The sequence below is a fragment of the Coregonus clupeaformis genome, chromosome 26, assembly GCF_020615455.1.
Source record: "Coregonus clupeaformis isolate EN_2021a chromosome 26, ASM2061545v1, whole genome shotgun sequence".
Taxonomy (NCBI): Eukaryota; Metazoa; Chordata; class Actinopteri; order Salmoniformes; family Salmonidae; genus Coregonus; species Coregonus clupeaformis.
The window spans coordinates 24572361-24589376 of record NC_059217.1 but is presented as its reverse complement, the minus strand read 5'-3'; the positions used below and the strand labels follow the sequence as shown (position 1 = coordinate 24589376).

Genomic DNA, 17016 nt, shown 5'->3' with positions numbered 1-17016 from the left:
TAATAGTTGTGAAAAATCAAAAATAAATATGATATATACTATAGGTAAAGTAGCTATGTAGAACACAAATCGGTGACCTGCATATTTATTTAATATGCGATGAAAGCCTATACCCCTACATGTATACAATACATTGGACCATTAAACACTCAAATATATGATTAAAGCAAGAGCCCCTAGTAATAAAACTCAAATCGGTTTTTCGATTGAAATTAAGAGAATTTACATCATTAAAAATGTATCATTAGTTTTTTATTCTTTCTCGCATTAATGTTGTTGCCTTTTATTTACTTCAAATTGAATGAAGTTATTTGATTTGATTTACCTCGAGGCCACCATTAAGCGTCTGTAGGCCTATAGGCTATGAAAATTAAATGAATGAAAGCGTTTTTATAAAATGTTGTCCTTTTAGGTAAATTAAACCAGGAATAATAACTATTTTGGATAACATAGACTATTTCAAATGCAGTTTCAAACATAGGCACAACAACAATATCCTATGTTTAATTATTTACATATATATTGGTTCGATGTAGCCTAGTTTGGACTGTAGGTCTTTATCAATATGTTCCGTTTTTAGGCCGTTTTTATTTTGATAGAATATAATAATTACAGGCTCCGTCTCCGTAAACCACAGGGTACACATAAATGATGCCATGTCCTATACTAAGACTGAGTGGTAGCTTTTGCAATTATGTTTTTGAAAGTTTTTTTTATCCATCATCACTAAAACCATGAGATAGTGAAAGGTGATATGCAGAGCGGGATTTTAATATAGCCTATTTCTGACTGCATGAATAACCAACCGTGCTGCATTTTAAAATAAACTATATAGGCGCATACAACAGGAGACAATATGTTATTGTTTCCCTCATGTAAATTAGATCATGAGAAACTAAATGTTGTGTGGCCTAATATAGCCTTTCAGTTATTACAAGAGCTGAAATTCTGACAATTGTGAACTCTTGTCAATAATTTCAGCTCTTGTAATAAAATGTAAGGCAATAATTATGATCAAAGCCCACTCACCATCAGGCCTATAGGAGATGATGTTTGCAGTTTTGTAATTGTAGTAAATTGGTAATAGGTTAAACTCAAATTAACGCTTAATTGACTTGTTATTATGGGTCATAAAGTCATAACATCCGGCTAAACGTTATGTCTGATTAGAAGGCTACAATTCAACAGGCTATAATTGCAACGACATGGAACATTAAGTTATTTAACGATTCCCACATCCATTTATATGCTATTTTTTGTTAAACGTGAAAGAAAAAAGCTTAAACATGTGGCATTTGGATTATCATGCCCTCGAATAAAGCATTAAACAGGGCTAAAGGGGTTTGAATGGGAGCAGTGGTAGTGCGAAGTGAAGCAGAGTAATTATTGCTTCATAATTGTGTTCTTTTTCTTTTTGAACACGGTCTTGAGGCCAGTCACACTTGGAACCGGCGCGGTTGTGACATTTAGGAGGCTAGTCTTTGTACTGAACATTTCAAGTTTAAAAAACAAGGCCAATTGAAGCGGCAGAGCTCAAAGCCCAGACCATTGTAGCAGAACACATTGAGTTTTGATTGGGGACAATGGTGTTTCTCAAATTTCGCGCAAAAACCCAAACTCCATCTGTGATCTCAATGAACGACCATTCATAGGCTACCTTCTTTTCTGTACCATTCGTTTGCAAAGGAGGCAGATGTGGAAGGATAGAGCCTGCATTTTAATTGGCTGTGCGTACTTAACACACACACATTGAGGCTACTCTAAAACCGTGTTTAACATTTTACAATTGGAGGTGTGGAATGGCTGTAAATAAATAGCTTGATTACTTTTATTGACATACTTGTATGCACACTGTTGTCATTATTGAAGCCTAATACATACGTATGAAACATATTAAATGAATCTCCTCCTTATGGCTGAATAATTGTAGCCCACTCTATGTAAAGTGAGGGATGACACGCACTGCCAACCTGCCTTGAGGGCAGAAGAAACGGCCGGGCTTTGGAGAACGGTACGTGCGTGTGTGCTTGGTGCATGCACTGAGAGGTGGGAAAAAGGTTTGTCAAAGAGACTTTAAATTCAAATGCGATTTCGGGTTTTAGAAATGCGTGTTGTTCCATCAGTCAAGAGCGGGAGAGAAGGACTCTCAGGCTCAAGTGTTTGTTGAGGAACTGAGACCTTTTCCCACTTATTCGCAGAGAAATACAGCAATGTCAGTATCTTCCATTGAGCCTATAGGCCTCATTTTTTTTGTCAAGAGTAGTCCGTGAGTTATGGGTAACCTAGGCTATCCTCATCTTCCAAGTTTTGGATATCAACATCGACCTAATCCATTTTTACTGGGGTAGCCTGTAAGGTTCGATATTGCCAAACCATTTCAGGTCCTATACAATAGTGGGCAATAGCTTTACCTCACAGTAATAAATTAATAGTTATTTTTCTGAAGTTATTTTAAGGTTGTGATCTACAATATCTTCAGGGAAATGCAACCATTCGCTTAAACTCCATCATCATCGCCAGAGCCTCATGTGAACTAGAGGTTAACAACGTAATGAGCACTTGGTGAGTAGATGAAGCGTGTAAATACGCACTGGTTTTCCCAAACCCTGTGCCTCTGACACCTTGTATAACTGCTACTCTAACCTCTGTCGCTGTTAATAGACTATGCGATTTCATCGGGAGACCCCAGGAGGCAATCCGTGTCCAGCCGTGCTCAGGCAGGGCAGCAGCAGCGAAAGAGGTCGCTCAAATACCTCACCAGGGTGCTGCGGCAGCAGAAACATGCTGCTACATATGTTGGGTCAAGCACTCCCTTTGTGGCTGCCTAAAATGGTGTAAAAACCCAGTCATCTGTAGCCTTTCTTAAAGAAATGAAAGCCTCGCATGGGTTTTTGAAGCATAGGCCTAATGAACTGTTCAAAGAATGTTGAATTTCTTAAGTGCCCACAGTCACGTTTTAATTGCGCTGGGGCATTTAATTGGAAGCCATGAGAGAACCCACATAAGAATGTTTTATGGTAGGCCTATTGGATTCTTATTTTATTAGATTTGTATTAAACTACCATATTAACTCACTTTATTAAGGCTGTTATATTTCCAACTTTAACCGATAGAATTGTCCATGCTTGTAGACTAATAGGCTAGTAGCCTACATTTAGGCCTAATTATTGTTAGATTAATGCCTCCAAATGGTCATTTATTGTGCCTGTGTTTTTTAGCATGTTGAGGTTTATCCTCAATCTATTAATCAACTAACTTTGTTCAACATTGACTATAAGTGACATCAACTCCACCTCAATGTTTATATATTAGGCTATGCCACACCGTGATTTATTATAAAAACGCAAATTAACACCTCTTGCTTGGCAATTTTCATGCGTGTGAGATTGCTGCGGAGATAATTAGTCTGAATGTCAAAAATATGTAGTTTAATTTCATCTCTATTAGGTAATTAAAGGTGCAGATGACAGCGGCGGGGGAAACAGATGGCATTTGCTTACTGTGGTTCATAGGTAAACAATGAGAAGAGCCGCAGGTCCGCGTGCTGGACACGCAGCGCGCGGAGCAGAGTGCAGCATGCACCCCTAGTAGAAGGGACCAGAAAAGTCCTAGCCTAAATGTGGAAAGGTGCTCAGGGTTACAGAGGAACAGGTTATGATGTTTTGGTTTGTTGTTATGAAATTACTCATGCAGCCCTATTCACTCAATATAAACCCACATTCGTTATAATACAATTAATGCAGTGTCCCATGTAGGCCTAAGGTTTAGTCGGTCTGTATTTGTAAATTATGAGAATTATTGCTAAATGTTACTAGAGAGGGGGCATGCAATGTTTTGGTTTTCTGCAATCCATCAATATTACTGTGAAATTACAGAATTTGGTGCAAATAAAACATACCACTCAACATTGCATGATCCACAAGGCCTAGTTCAGAAGAAAACATCATTGCCTAGCATAGACCTACATTTCACGTTCTTGGTAGGCCTATTTACATTTGTTTATCAGTCTTGTGCCATTGCAAATAGTTATTAGAGTCCACTAAATAAAGTTATTGAATTGATGCACTCGAATGAACATTTCATATAAAACCTTTAAATATATATTATTGAATCGATCCTTATCGTTAGATATAGCCTATTCCTCCTTATTTAAATAAATGGTTTGTACAATGTTAAAATGGCGTTCTGTGGTTGATGAGAATTGACCAAGGGAAGCATACACCGCGAAGTTTCATCCAATGTATCAACCATATCCACATCATTTTTAAATTTGATTGTAGGCATTGGTCAACGAGAGCATGGATCCACAGGCAACATCAGGATCCCAAGTTCAGCCTGTAGTGACATCGGACATTTTACATTTTAGTCATTTAGCAGACGCTCTTATCCAGAGCGACTTACAGTAGTGAGTTCATACGTTATTTGTATTTTTTTTTCATACGGACGACTGCAACATCATCCCCGGGTATCCATGCATGGCCAGCAACCTCCAACAAGTTAGTAGGCTATATCACCTGCAAACTGGTCGACCAAAAATAGCCTACAAATTAGAAATCTTGATATCTTGTGAGAAAAATGTAAACAGTTCAATGTGCACTAATAAAAGTTGAATAATGGGTTCATACAGGCTAAGTTGGAATTTATTAGTCACATTGAATTATTGCAACTTTTTTGAGTAAAGGCTCAGAAAATGTGTAATAATAGTGATCATTATAATTATAATAATCGTACAAAAAATGACTGCATTATCGTTATCACTTCATTTGAGTAAACAATGATTTATTGATTCTCGCATTGTCAGTGTCGTTTTAAATGATTACATCTAAAAATAGGGTAATATGAATGAAACAACGAAAACACTTTTGTTATCAACATCTATGATTAATAGCAAATAGAAATTAGCTTGATTGCAGGAAAATATAGGCTTAAAACACGCGGTCTTCAAATTTCGAGCTGGCTGTAAAGGATTTGTTTAGGCTATAGCCTATGTACTCATAAAGGGTTAATAGTTTTTTCGCCATTTTATTTATGTATGTTGACGGTATTTGGTAGCTATGTGCTTGAATTTAAATATTGTAAAAATAATAGTAATAATAATAGTAATAATAAATAATAATATTAATAATAAAAAACAACTTTCAAATAAAACGAAAATTATGTTGGTTCATTGTTTGCTGAGTACATAAATAATATTTACTGCTTTGGGATATACTTTTAGACAACATGGTCTTCTATAGGCCTATATATTGTTTTCCTAAATATAACCAGACTGATTTATTAGTATATTTTAGTATTTTTTATTTTTTTTTACATAATAAGATAAGTAGCGTATCGATGTAGCTAAGGGTCCGGCTTGCCTCAATCGCATAATGCATGTCCATGAGTAGCATTAAAATCGTGTCATAATTTGGATTAGGCCTATCATTGTACAATGAAAACACTTACAACGTTACTATTGTAAAACAAATACGTTACTATTGTTATTATAAAAAGTTGGGTTTATAATAAGGCAACCTCATTTTATTATTTTTTATTTATATGATAAAGACGTTCTTTTCCAACTCCATGCACACAATTCTACCAGCAATTGCATAGCATAGGCTAGTCTATTTGAATCGATATGTAAACGTCACTTACCTTGTGATTTGACAGAATTAAAAGGGCAGTGACGTCAGTGAGACTTTAATTATTGTCTGTCTCGAAAAAGGTGTAAATAAAATTGAAGGATCAATAACGGCTTTTTATACAAGCAAGACACGTGATGTACAACATCAATAAAAATAATCAAGCAAAGCAATATGGATCAACTTCAGATAGCTTAGGCCAATCGAATTATTGCCTGAAAATGTCTCTATTGAGAAAATTGCATTTAATTTGATCTTGGGAATCTTTTCCCATACTATTTCCCATAACAAATATGACTTAATTTAAAACGTAGTTCCATTTGCTTTGGAATTCGAGTTAGTTAAAAGTAATGTATTTTAGCTCTGCAGGATCCCATTCAGATTCTAAACACTTGTTATTTGAGAAAGAACTCTGGTGGACACAGTTGAAAAAGGGACAAGCCAATCAGATTGCACCTTCCCCCTTTGGCCAATGACAGGCGCCACATTGTTGTCAAATTTGTCTAATGAAAACGTAGGAGCAACAATGGAGAGAGAGGGGATCTGTATCTAGTGGCAATCTCTTGAGTAAGTTAGTGTCTCACGCTGGTGCGAGTATAGCAACCTCGGCTCCTTTTGGTGAAATTAAGTTAAACAGGGGAGAGCACTAATTTCTGCAAGTCTCTTGGATTTTTCATCGTAAATAACACCTTTAAAGTTCGATTTCAGTATAGATTGTTGCATAGTTCATCAAGTATTGACAGGTTGCACGGCGTTTTTATACCTTATTAGCGTAAATTGACGGCTATTTGACAACAGGTCCTTTATCTTGGTGAAGCTTTAGGTGAGGCTACATTCCGTTCTCTTCAATGGACAGAAAACACCAGTAGAAGATTACTTAATAAGTTGTGCAGATATGTTGAAAACTGTTCAGCTGTTGTGAACAATCCTCGATACATCATCACGTAACTTTTTCCCAATTGATAGTAGATATTGGTCAGCGACAGGACATGGATCTGAGACCAGAGCTCTCCACGGCGCCATCAGGATCTCAGGTCCACCCTGGAGGGTCTGTCAACATCCCTGTCTCCATGGCCAGTAGCCTCCTGCGGGGTCCGATGCTATATCGCACAACGGAGAAGTATCCCCGCACCCCGAAGTGCGCCCGCTGCAGGAATCATGGCGTGGTATCTGCGCTGAAGGGCCATAAACGCTATTGCCGCTGGAAGGACTGTATGTGCGCCAAATGCACCCTAATCGCCGAGAGACAGCGCGTCATGGCCGCACAAGTGGCACTCCGTAGACAACAAGCTCAGGAGGAGAACGAAGCCCGGGAGCTGCAGCTCCTGTACGGGACAGCAGAAGGGCTAGCTCTGGCGGCCGCAAACGGCATCATACCACCTCGTCAGAATTATGAGGTCTTCGGTTCTGTCAACAACGAAAGTAACTCAGGTGAGGGAATTTATAGATTATCCTGCTCAGATTAGCCTGTTCATAAACATGTTTAGGCCTAAATATTGGTGCAAGGTAGGTCAGGTTGTTTTGTGCGTAAATCCTGTGCATAGCATGTGCTTTGCGCATTGGTTTTTGGTAACTTTGAAGAGTAATGTAAAGGACCCCGATAGATAAATAATGTTCTTATGTGATGCATATTTCAAGAGGACATATTGGCATTTAATTTATCAAACTGTCAAGTGAAAGTGACCATCTTGATAACGGTAACAAAATCAAACGTAGCCTATTAGGCGCCTCTTTTATTTAAGTGACATCAACATCTCATCGATTCTTTTTTTATGTATCTATTTCACAGATTCAAGCATGCAGAAGTATGAATTGTTTCCGAAGTCCCAAATGTCGGGATCAGTGACCCAGCAGCAGACGGTGGGCAAATCGGTTTCCACTGACAGCGAACCAGGGATCTCCTCCCCAGACGCGCGTCATGGCTCTGGCTCTGAGAATGGAGACGGAGAGTCGTTCATCAGCTCTCCTGTCTCCAAGGCTCTGAAAGACGGAGAGGACACCCCGGGTTCGATTAGCCCCCTAGGTTCTGACTCGGGTTCGGAGACCGACAAAGATGATCAAGAACCCTCCCCCTCCTCGGCCGTCTCCAGGCAAATGAACCCCATCGACATCCTGACCAGAGTGTTCCCCAGCCACAAGCGCAGTGTTCTGGAACTGGTTCTACAAGGCTGCGGGAAAGACGTGGTGCAGGCCATCGAGCAAATTCTCAACAACAGTGGACAAGCCAAGGCCCCCGAGCAGGTGTGGACAGCAGAACGCATACTCCAGAGCGCACAGCCTCCCCTCTCCTCCACTCCAAGGCCCATGTTACCGGGAGCCATGACGCTGAGCAACCGCTCTGCCTTCTCCCCACTGCAGCCAAACGCGACACATTTTGGCGCTGATCCCAGCACCTACCCCCTGAGCACCCATCTGGGACTAAACCCCTTGCGTCTGGCCTACTCGGCCCACAGCAGAGGGCTCACCTTCATGACACCTTACTCCACCACGGGGTTGATGCCAACTCTGGGCTTCAGACCGCCCATGGACTACGCATTCAGTGACCTCATACGGGACAGGACACTCTTGCACAAGGACCAGGGGTACACCAATGGGCTGTACAGGCCCCTCGGCAACAACAACACAGACAAACCGTGAGACTGAGAATGTACAATGTGTCATTAACTCAGTCGTGTTGGGACTATGATTCAAGTGGACACATTCATAGAGGGACAATGTCTTTGTAGCCACAAGTGTTGAATGTTATGGAGAGATCAGTAACGTGTTTGGCTATTGCACTGCTGTACACAATGCTTTGCTTTTAGTTGGTTTACTTGCCCAAAATGGCATGAGAAACCAAGCTCACTTATAAATAACGCTGTTTTCTTAGAGATAGCCTATTATTCCTTAAACATATGTCTTGCTAGAAATCCCCCGCCAAGTGTGTAACCTGAAAATATCTAGTCAATTAAAGTATTTTGTCTGAAAACATTACTAAAGCGGTTGCAATTCCCGAAAAATGGACAGGCAAACTATTCATCACACCATAATGTTTGCAGTAGCATAATAATGGAGTGCATATATGGAGAAGATACAAATTATAACTTCGATATGATTCCTGTAAATTGTGGGGTTTTGAGATTGGTCGCAACCCAATATCACTTTAAAACAAATGTGTTGTTGGATGATCCTGGTGCAATTGTTACTTTTACCTTTTCATTCCGAGTAATTTTTTTCTGGATGAAAACATCCAACCTTACTAACGAATTTTTGCTCACTCTTTTATAGTAGCCTACATCCATGCTTAACAAATGTTTAAGTGGGGTGTCTTAAATTATTACCATAACGTGTAAATTACTGACGTTGAACATTTAAAATCGGAAGCTTAATTGTAAAACTATTGATGTATTGGCATTCCTTCCCTGACTTTGTTTTGATTGTTTTCTCCAACAGTACAGTGTGTATTTAATTACAGTTAAGATTATTATATTACAGTTGACTTTACCTGTGTACTTGACCCAGCATTTATCAGCTACAACCCTTTTTCTCTATTTTGTGAAATAGCATTTTTTTGTGCTGAAAATATTTCTTTTCTGTCACAAGCTGTACCTTCACGTGAAATTGCTGGAAATAAATGTTATTTTATACAAAATGATTGCCAATTCATTCTAGGCACTAATAAAGCATTTCTTTTCACACACACGCACGCGCACACGCGCGCACACACGCACACACACACACACACACACACACACACACACACACTTATTACTAGGCTATTATTAGTAGTTGTTATTAGCCTATTATTTGCAGTAATTGGGGGTCGTCAGAATCTTGTCTTGTCTCATCATTACAATATTTTCATTCCCCATTTTGCCTTTATTCATTTATAATAATCGTATAGACTTAGACTCAGTCCTTGGAAACGGAAACACACAGGGAAGGGGCAAAGAACATATTCATTTAGGAATTAAAAATCCACTACACTTGGAATATGATGCTGTGGAAACATAATCTCTCTTGCTCGCAGGAATCGAAGTGTTTACTCACGCCCGCCAAATACTGTATAACAATGTAAACTAAGTATTTGACAGTGTGCCTTCATAATGACAAACGGAAAACGAAACCCAACACCTATTGAGAGCCCCTTATTCCACATTGCATGGCTTTGATGGCTTTAATTTAACTGGAAATACATGTTTTCTGTTATTCGATTAATTTCTTTGAATTAATATTTGTCCATTGATACATGTACAAAATAAGAATAAATCAAATCAAATCACATTTTATTTGTAGACCTTACAGTGAAATGCTTACTTACAAGCCCTTAACCAACAATGCAGTTTTAAGAAAGAATACCAAAACAAATTTCACAAAAAAATACAATATAAAATAAAATACAAAGTAAAAGTAACAAATAATTAAAGAGCAGCAGTAAAAATAACAATAGCGAGGCTATATACAGGGGGTACCGGTACCAAGTCAATGTGTGGGGGCACTGGTTAGTCGAGGTAATTGGACATGTAGGTAGAGTTATTAAAGTGACTATGCATAGATAATAAACAGAGAGTAGCAGCAGCGTAAAATAGGGGTGGGGGGGCAATGCAAATAGTCTGGGTAGCCATTTGGTAGATGTTCAGGAGTCTTATGGCTTGGGGGTAGAAGCTGTCAAGAAGCCTTTTGGACCTAGACGTGGCGCTCCGGTAACGCTTGACATGCGGTAGCAGAGAGAACAGTCTATGACTAGGGTGGCTGGAGTATTTTACAATTTTTAGGGCCTTCCTCTGACACCGCCTGGTATAGAGGTCCTGGATGGCAGGAAGCTTGGCCCCAGTGATGTACTGGGCCGTACGCACTACCCTCTGTAGTACCTTGCGGTCGGGGGCAGAGCAGTTGCCATACCAGGCAGTGATGCAACCAGTCAGGATGCTCTCGATGGTGCAGCTGTAGAACCTTTTGAGGATCTGAGGACACATGCCAAATCTTTTCAGTCTCCTTAGGGGGAATAGGTTTTGTCGCGCCCTCTTCACGACTATCTTAGTGTGCTTGGACCATGTTAGTTTGTTGGTGATGTGGACACCAAGGAACTTGAAGCTCTCAACCTTCTCCACTACAGCCCTGTCGATGAGAAGGGAGGCGTGTCCTCGGTCCTCTTCTTTTTCCTGTAGTCCACAATCATCTCCTTTGTCTTGATCACGTTGAGGGAGAGGTTGTTGTCCTGGCACCACACGGCCAGGTCTCTGACCTCCTCCCTATAGGTTGTCTCGTCATGGTTGGTGATCAGGCCTACCACTGTTGTGTCATCGGCAAACTTAATGATGGTGTTGGAGTCGTGCCTGACCATGCAGTCATGAGTGAACAGGGAGTACAGGAGGGGACTGAGCATGCACCCCTGAGGGGCCCCCGTGTTGAGGATCAGCGTTGGCGAATGTGTTGTTACCTACCCTTACCACCTGGGGGCGGCCTGTCAGGAAGTCCAGGATCCAGTTGCAGAGGGAGGTGTTTAGTCCCAGGGTCCTTAGCTTAGTGATGAGCTTTGAGGGCACTATGGTGTTGAACGCTGAGCTGTAGTCAATGAATAGCATTCTCACATAGGTGTTCCTTTTGTCCAGGTGTGAAAGGGCAGTGTGGAGCGCAATAGAGATTGCTTCATCTGTGGATCTGTTGGGACGGTATGCAAATTGGAGTGGGTCTAGGGTTTCTGGGATAATGGTGTTGATGTGAGCCATGACCAGCCTTTCAAAGCACTTCATGGCTACAGACGTGAGTGCTATGGGTTCGGTAGTCATTTAGGCAGGTTACATTAGTGTTCTTGGGCACAGGGACTATGGTGGTCTGCTTGAAACATGTTGGTATTACAGACTCAGACAGGGACATGTTGAAAATGTCAGTGAAGACACTTGCCAGTTGGTCAGCACATGCTCAGAGTACATGTCCTGGTAATCCATCTGGCCCTGTGGCCTTGTGAATGTTGACCTGTTTAAAGGTCTTACTCACATCGGCTATGGAGAGCGTGATCACACAGTCATCCGGAACAGCTGATGCTCTCATGCATGTTTCAGTGTTACTTGCTTCGAAGCGAGCATTGAAGTAATTTAGCTCGTCTGGTAGGCTCGTGTCACTGGGCAGCTTGCGGCTGTGCTTCCCTTTCTAGTCTGTAATAGTTTGCCAGCCCTGCCACATCCGAACGAGCGTCGGAGCCGGTGTATTACGATTCGATCTTAGTCCTGTATTGACGCTTTGCCTGTTTGATGGTTCGTCGGAGGGCATAGCGGGATTTCTTATAAGCTTCCGGGTTAGAGTCCCGCTCCTTGAAAGCGGCAGCTCTACCCTTTAGCTCAGTGCGGATGTTGCCTGTAATCCATGGCTTCTGGTTGGGGTATGTACGTATAGTCACTGTTGGGACGACGACATCAATGCACTTATTGATGAAGCCAGTGACTGATGTGGTGTACTCCTCAATGCCATCGGAAGAATCCCGGAACATATTTCAGTATGTGCTAGCAAAACAGTCCTGTAGCTTAGCATCTGCTTCATCTGACCACTTTTTGATTGACCGAGTCAATAGGCCTAGGCTATATTCGATGACAAACAATTCCAAGGTGTTCCATAGGTCTACATCTTGACCAAATTTAAGTTTCCCTTTGTTATTTTCTATTATCTGCATTTTTATTTGCTTTTATACAATGTACAATGTTTAAAGTGCATACAATGATACTCTGTATCAAAACATATTCCATACCTCAAACAGCAATTATGTAAACATTGTAGACTTTTGTTTTATTATAGACATGGCTTTACTACATCTGATCATCTTTAGCCAGAGTTGAAAGCTCTGTGAAACAGTTTAGCAGACTAAGGCCAGAACAGTTATGCTACAATGGCTTAAGGTCCAATGCAGCCGTTTTTATCTCAGTATCAAATCATTTCTGGGTAACAATTAAATACCTTACTGTGATTGTTTACAATTAAATTGGTCAAAAAGAAACAAAAATAGCTTCTTAGCATAAAGCAATATCTCAAGCAAGAATTTTGCTAGGACTGTCTGGGAGTGGGGAGGGGAAAACTGAAAATGATTTGTTATTGGCAGAGAGGTTTGGGACTCTGTTTCTAATTGGTCTATTAACTAATTTACCACATGGTGATGTCACCATGGAAGGCCAAAACCTAATCCCACCAAAACATGCTGAAATTTCAAAACAGCCCTGAAAGCTTTTAGGGAGATGAGCAGGCAGTCACTTCAGTTCAAGTTCAGGTACAGTGAGGGAAAAAAGTATTTGATCCCCTGCTGATTTTGTACGTTTGCCCACTGACAAAGACATGATCAGTCTATAATTTTAAAGGTAGGTTTATTTGAACAGTGAGAGACAGAATAACAAAATACAAATCCAGAAAAACACATGTCAAAAATGTTATAAATTGATTTGCATTTGAAATAAGTATTTGACCCCCTCTCAGTCAGAAAGATTTCTGGCTCCCAGGTGTCATTTATACAGGTAACGAGCTGAGATTTGGAGCACACTCTTAAAGGGAGGGCTCCTAATCTCAGTTTGTTACCTGTATAAAAGACACCAGTCCACAGAAGCAATCAATCAATCAGATTCCAAACTCTCCACCATAGCCAAGACCAAAGAGCTCTCCAAGGATGTCAGGGACAAGATTGTAGACCTACACAAGGCTGTCAGTGGGCAAATGTACAAAATCAGCAGGGGATCAAATACTTTGTTCCCTCACTGTATATATATGAGAGACCTCTTTGTAATTTAGGCAGCTACACGACTCCATATCTGGGCCCATATTCAATAGGTAACTGCATACCTTTGACCTGCCATTGTTGAATCACTCCCTTCGATGGGACAGAATTTGATAGGTGTAAGCTCCAGGTAGGTAAGCCCTATGTCAGACACTCCACCTGGCCTTCTAGCAGGCTTAGGTGGAGCTACTACCATATTGCTCAAACACATCCAATCCTTTCAGATAAGCAAGGGGTACTCAACAAGGGCAGAAAAAAGGGAGCAGGTTATTGATTTGGGATTCATCCCTGTTTACAGCCTATGTGACTAACTGGTGTCTGCCCTTCTCTCAGCTGTGCAAGTGAGAGGAGAGTAAATCCAGGAGTGGGCGGAAAACATCAGATCTGAGAATGCAGTTCAGTGCATATTCATTGCAGTTCACTGGGAGTTTTCTCTCTTTTCTTTTTTTATGACAATTAAATAAAGTCACATTTATGTCTTGACCTAGTTTTGATTCATTCTGTTTGAGTACTCTGTGACTACTCAAACTTCAGTGAAGGAAACTGTGAAATCCGTACCTAGTGTACCTAATGCTGTATCGGCTTTGGCCTGTCATCCTCCATCTTCATCATCAAGTTGAATACAGACAAGGAAAATACTTTTTGTTGTTATGATTCCAGAACTTGTCTGACAGCGGCTTCTTCTGTAAAACATTGGTGGGTAAACTAAACTCTTATCGCTAGTCACCGTGAAAAAAGTAACGCTTCCTATATTTCAATGCATTTTTCTGGAAAGGTGGGTAAACTGTTGGGCAAAAAAAGTGAGTAAACTGCGTTTCCTTGCATTTACCCTCAACTACACTGGTTATAACAACTAAACTTGGCAGCTCCTGTGTGACATCCTTCTCTATTTGTCCATCCTCTATTTTCTTTACAACAATACCACCTGGTGGTCAACTTGATAGATAATAGTACTCAGTTGCATCCCTACGTTTTCTTTCTCTTACAGAAGGGCAGCTAGCATTGCCATTTGGACCTGTTTGGGTTGAATCTCAATTTTTATATATATATATATATATACATACATATGCATTTATAAAAAATAACAAATAGAAATACCTTATTTACATAAATATTCAGACCCTTTGCTATGAGACTCAGAATTGAGCTCAGGTGCATCCTGTTACCATTGATCATCCTTGAGATGTTTCTACAACTTGATTGGAGTCCACCTGTGGTAAATTCAATTGATTGGACATGATTTAGAAAGGCACACACCTGTCTATATAAGGTCCCACAGTTGACAGTGCATGTCAGAGCAAAAACCAAGAAATGAGGTCGAAGGAATTGTCCGTAGAGCTCAGAGACAGGATTGTGTAGAGGCACAGATATGGGGAAGGGTACCAAAACATTTCTGCAGCATTGAAGGTCCCCAAGAACACAGTGGCCTCCATCATTCTTAAATGGAAGAAGTTAAGAACCACCAAGACTCTTCCTAGAGCTGGCTGCCCGGCCAAACTGAGTAATTGGGGGAGAAGAGCCTTGGTCAAGGAGGTGACCAAGAACCCGATGGTCACTCTCACAGAGCTCCAGAGTTCCTCTGTGGAGATGGGAGAACCTTCCAGAAGGACAACCAACTCTGCAGCACTCCACCAATCCGGCCTTTATGGTAGAGTGGCCAGACGGAAGCCACTCCTCAGTAAAAGGCACATGACAGCCCGCTTGGAGTTTGCCAAAAGGCACCCAAACTACTCTCCGACCATGAGAAACAAGATTCTCTGGTCTGATGAAACCAAGATTGAACTCTTTGGCCTGAATGCCAAGCGTCACGTCTGGAGGAAACCTGGCACCATCCCTACGGTGAAGCATGGTGGTGGCAGCATCATGCTGTGGGGATCCTAGTCAGGATCGAGGGAAAGTTGAACGGAGCAAAGTACAGAGAGTTCCTTGATGAAAACCTACTCCAGAGTGCTCAGGACCTCAGATTGGGGCAAAGGTTCATCTTCCAACAGGACAACGACCCTAAGCACACAGCCAAGACAACGCAGGAGTGGCTTTGGGACAAGTCTCTGAATGTCCTTGAGTGGCCCAGCCAGAGCCCGGACTTGAACCTGATCGAACATCTCTGGCGAGACCTGAAAATAGCTGTGCAGCGATGCTCCCCGTCCAACCTGACAGAGCTTGAGAGGATCTGCAGAGAAGAATGGGAGAAACTCCCCAAATACAGCCTTGAGTCTTCTTGGGCATGACGCTACAAGCTTGGCACATCTGTATTTGGGGAGTTTCTGCCATTCTTCTCTGCAGATCCTCTCAAGCTCTGTCAGGTTGGATGGTCTGAATACTGTTTTTTATTTGTAATACATTTGCAAACATTAAAAAAAAACTGTTTTCGCTTTGTCATTATGGGGTATTGTGTGTAGATTGGTGAGGGAATTCTAAAAAATAAACAATTTTAGAATAAGGCTGTAACGTAACAAAATGTGGAAAAAGTAAAGGGGTCTGAATACTTTCCGAATGCACTGTGTCTATATATACAGCTCTGATAAAATTAAGAGACCACTGCAAAAATATAAGTTTATCTGGTTTTACTATTTATAGGTATGTGTTTGGGTGAAATTAACATTTTTGTTTTATTCTATAAACTACTGACAACATTTCTCCCAAATTCCAAATAAAAATATTGTCATTTAGAGCATTTATTTGCAGAAAATGACAACTGGTCAAAATAACAAAAAATATACTGTGTTGTCAGACCTCGAATAATGCAAAGAAAATAAATTCATGTTCATTTTTAAACAACACAATACTAATGTTTTAACTTAGGAAGAGTTCAGAAATCAATATTTGGTGGAATAACCTTGATTTTCAATCACAGCTTTCATGCGTCTTGGCATGCTCTCCACCAGTCTTTCACATTGATGTTGGGTGACTTTATGCCACTCCTGGCGCAAAAATTCAAGCAGCTCGGATTTGTTTGATGGCTTGTGACCATCCATCTTCCTCTTGATCACATTCCAGAAGTTTTCAATGGGGTTCAGGTCTGGAGATTGGGCTGGCCATGACAGGGTCTTGATCTGGTGGTCCTCCATCCACACCTTGATTGACCTGGCTGTGTGGCATGGCGCATTGTCCTGCTGGAAAAACCAATCCTCAGAGTTGGGGAACAATGTCAGAGCAAAAGGAAGCAAGTTTTCTTCCAGGACAACCTTGTACGTGGCTTGATTCATGCGTCCTTCACAAATACAAATCTGCCCGATTCCAGCCTTGCTGAAGCACCCCCAGATCATCACCGATCCTCCACCAAATTTCACAGTGGGTGCGAGACACTGTGGCTTGTAGGCCTCTCCAGGTCTCCGTCTAACCATTAGACGACCAGGTGTTGGGCAAAGCTGAAAATTGGACTCATCAGAGAAGATTACCTTACTCCAGTCCTCTACGGGCCAATCCTTATGGTCTTTTGCAAACCTCAGCCTGGCTCTTCTTTGCTTCTCATTGATGAAGGGCTTTTTTCTAGCTTTGCACGACTTCAGCCCTGCCCCTAGGAGCCTGTTTCGAACCGTCCTCGCTGTGCACTTCACCCCAGCTGCCATTTGCCATTCTTTTTGTAGGTCACTTTATGTCATCCTATGGTTGTTGAGTGACATTCGAATGAGTTGGCGGTCATCCCGGTCAGTAGAGAGT

The 17016-nt window shown here is 41.1% G+C and overlaps 1 protein-coding gene across 2 annotated transcripts; it reads left to right on the top strand.

Moving 5' to 3' along the window:
• The first annotated feature begins 6168 nt into the window (after positions 1-6168).
• Positions 6169-9227, top strand: LOC121540246 (doublesex- and mab-3-related transcription factor A2-like). 2 transcript variants are annotated; one of them, XM_041848965.1, is made up of 3 exons: positions 6169-6447; positions 6591-7055; positions 7414-9227. In XM_041848965.1, the coding sequence occupies exons 2-3, from the start codon at positions 6614-6616 to the stop codon at positions 8259-8261; spliced, it is 1290 nt and encodes a 429-aa protein (XP_041704899.1). In that variant the 5' UTR covers positions 6169-6447; positions 6591-6613; the 3' UTR covers positions 8262-9227. The 2 variants fall into 2 exon arrangements, with proteins under 2 accessions (XP_041704899.1, XP_045063606.1); XM_045207671.1 differs by having other exon boundaries at positions 6169-7055.
• Positions 9228-17016: the final 7789 nt, after the last annotated feature.

Coding starts and splice junctions, on each gene's coding strand:
- LOC121540246 (XM_041848965.1), top strand. CDS start 6,614: ATGGATCTGAGACCAGAGCTCTCCACGGCGCCATCAGGATCTCAGGTC. Junction 7,056..7,413: donor CAACAACGAAAGTAACTCAG/GTGAGGGAATTT, acceptor TCTATTTCACAG/ATTCAAGCATGCAGAAGTAT.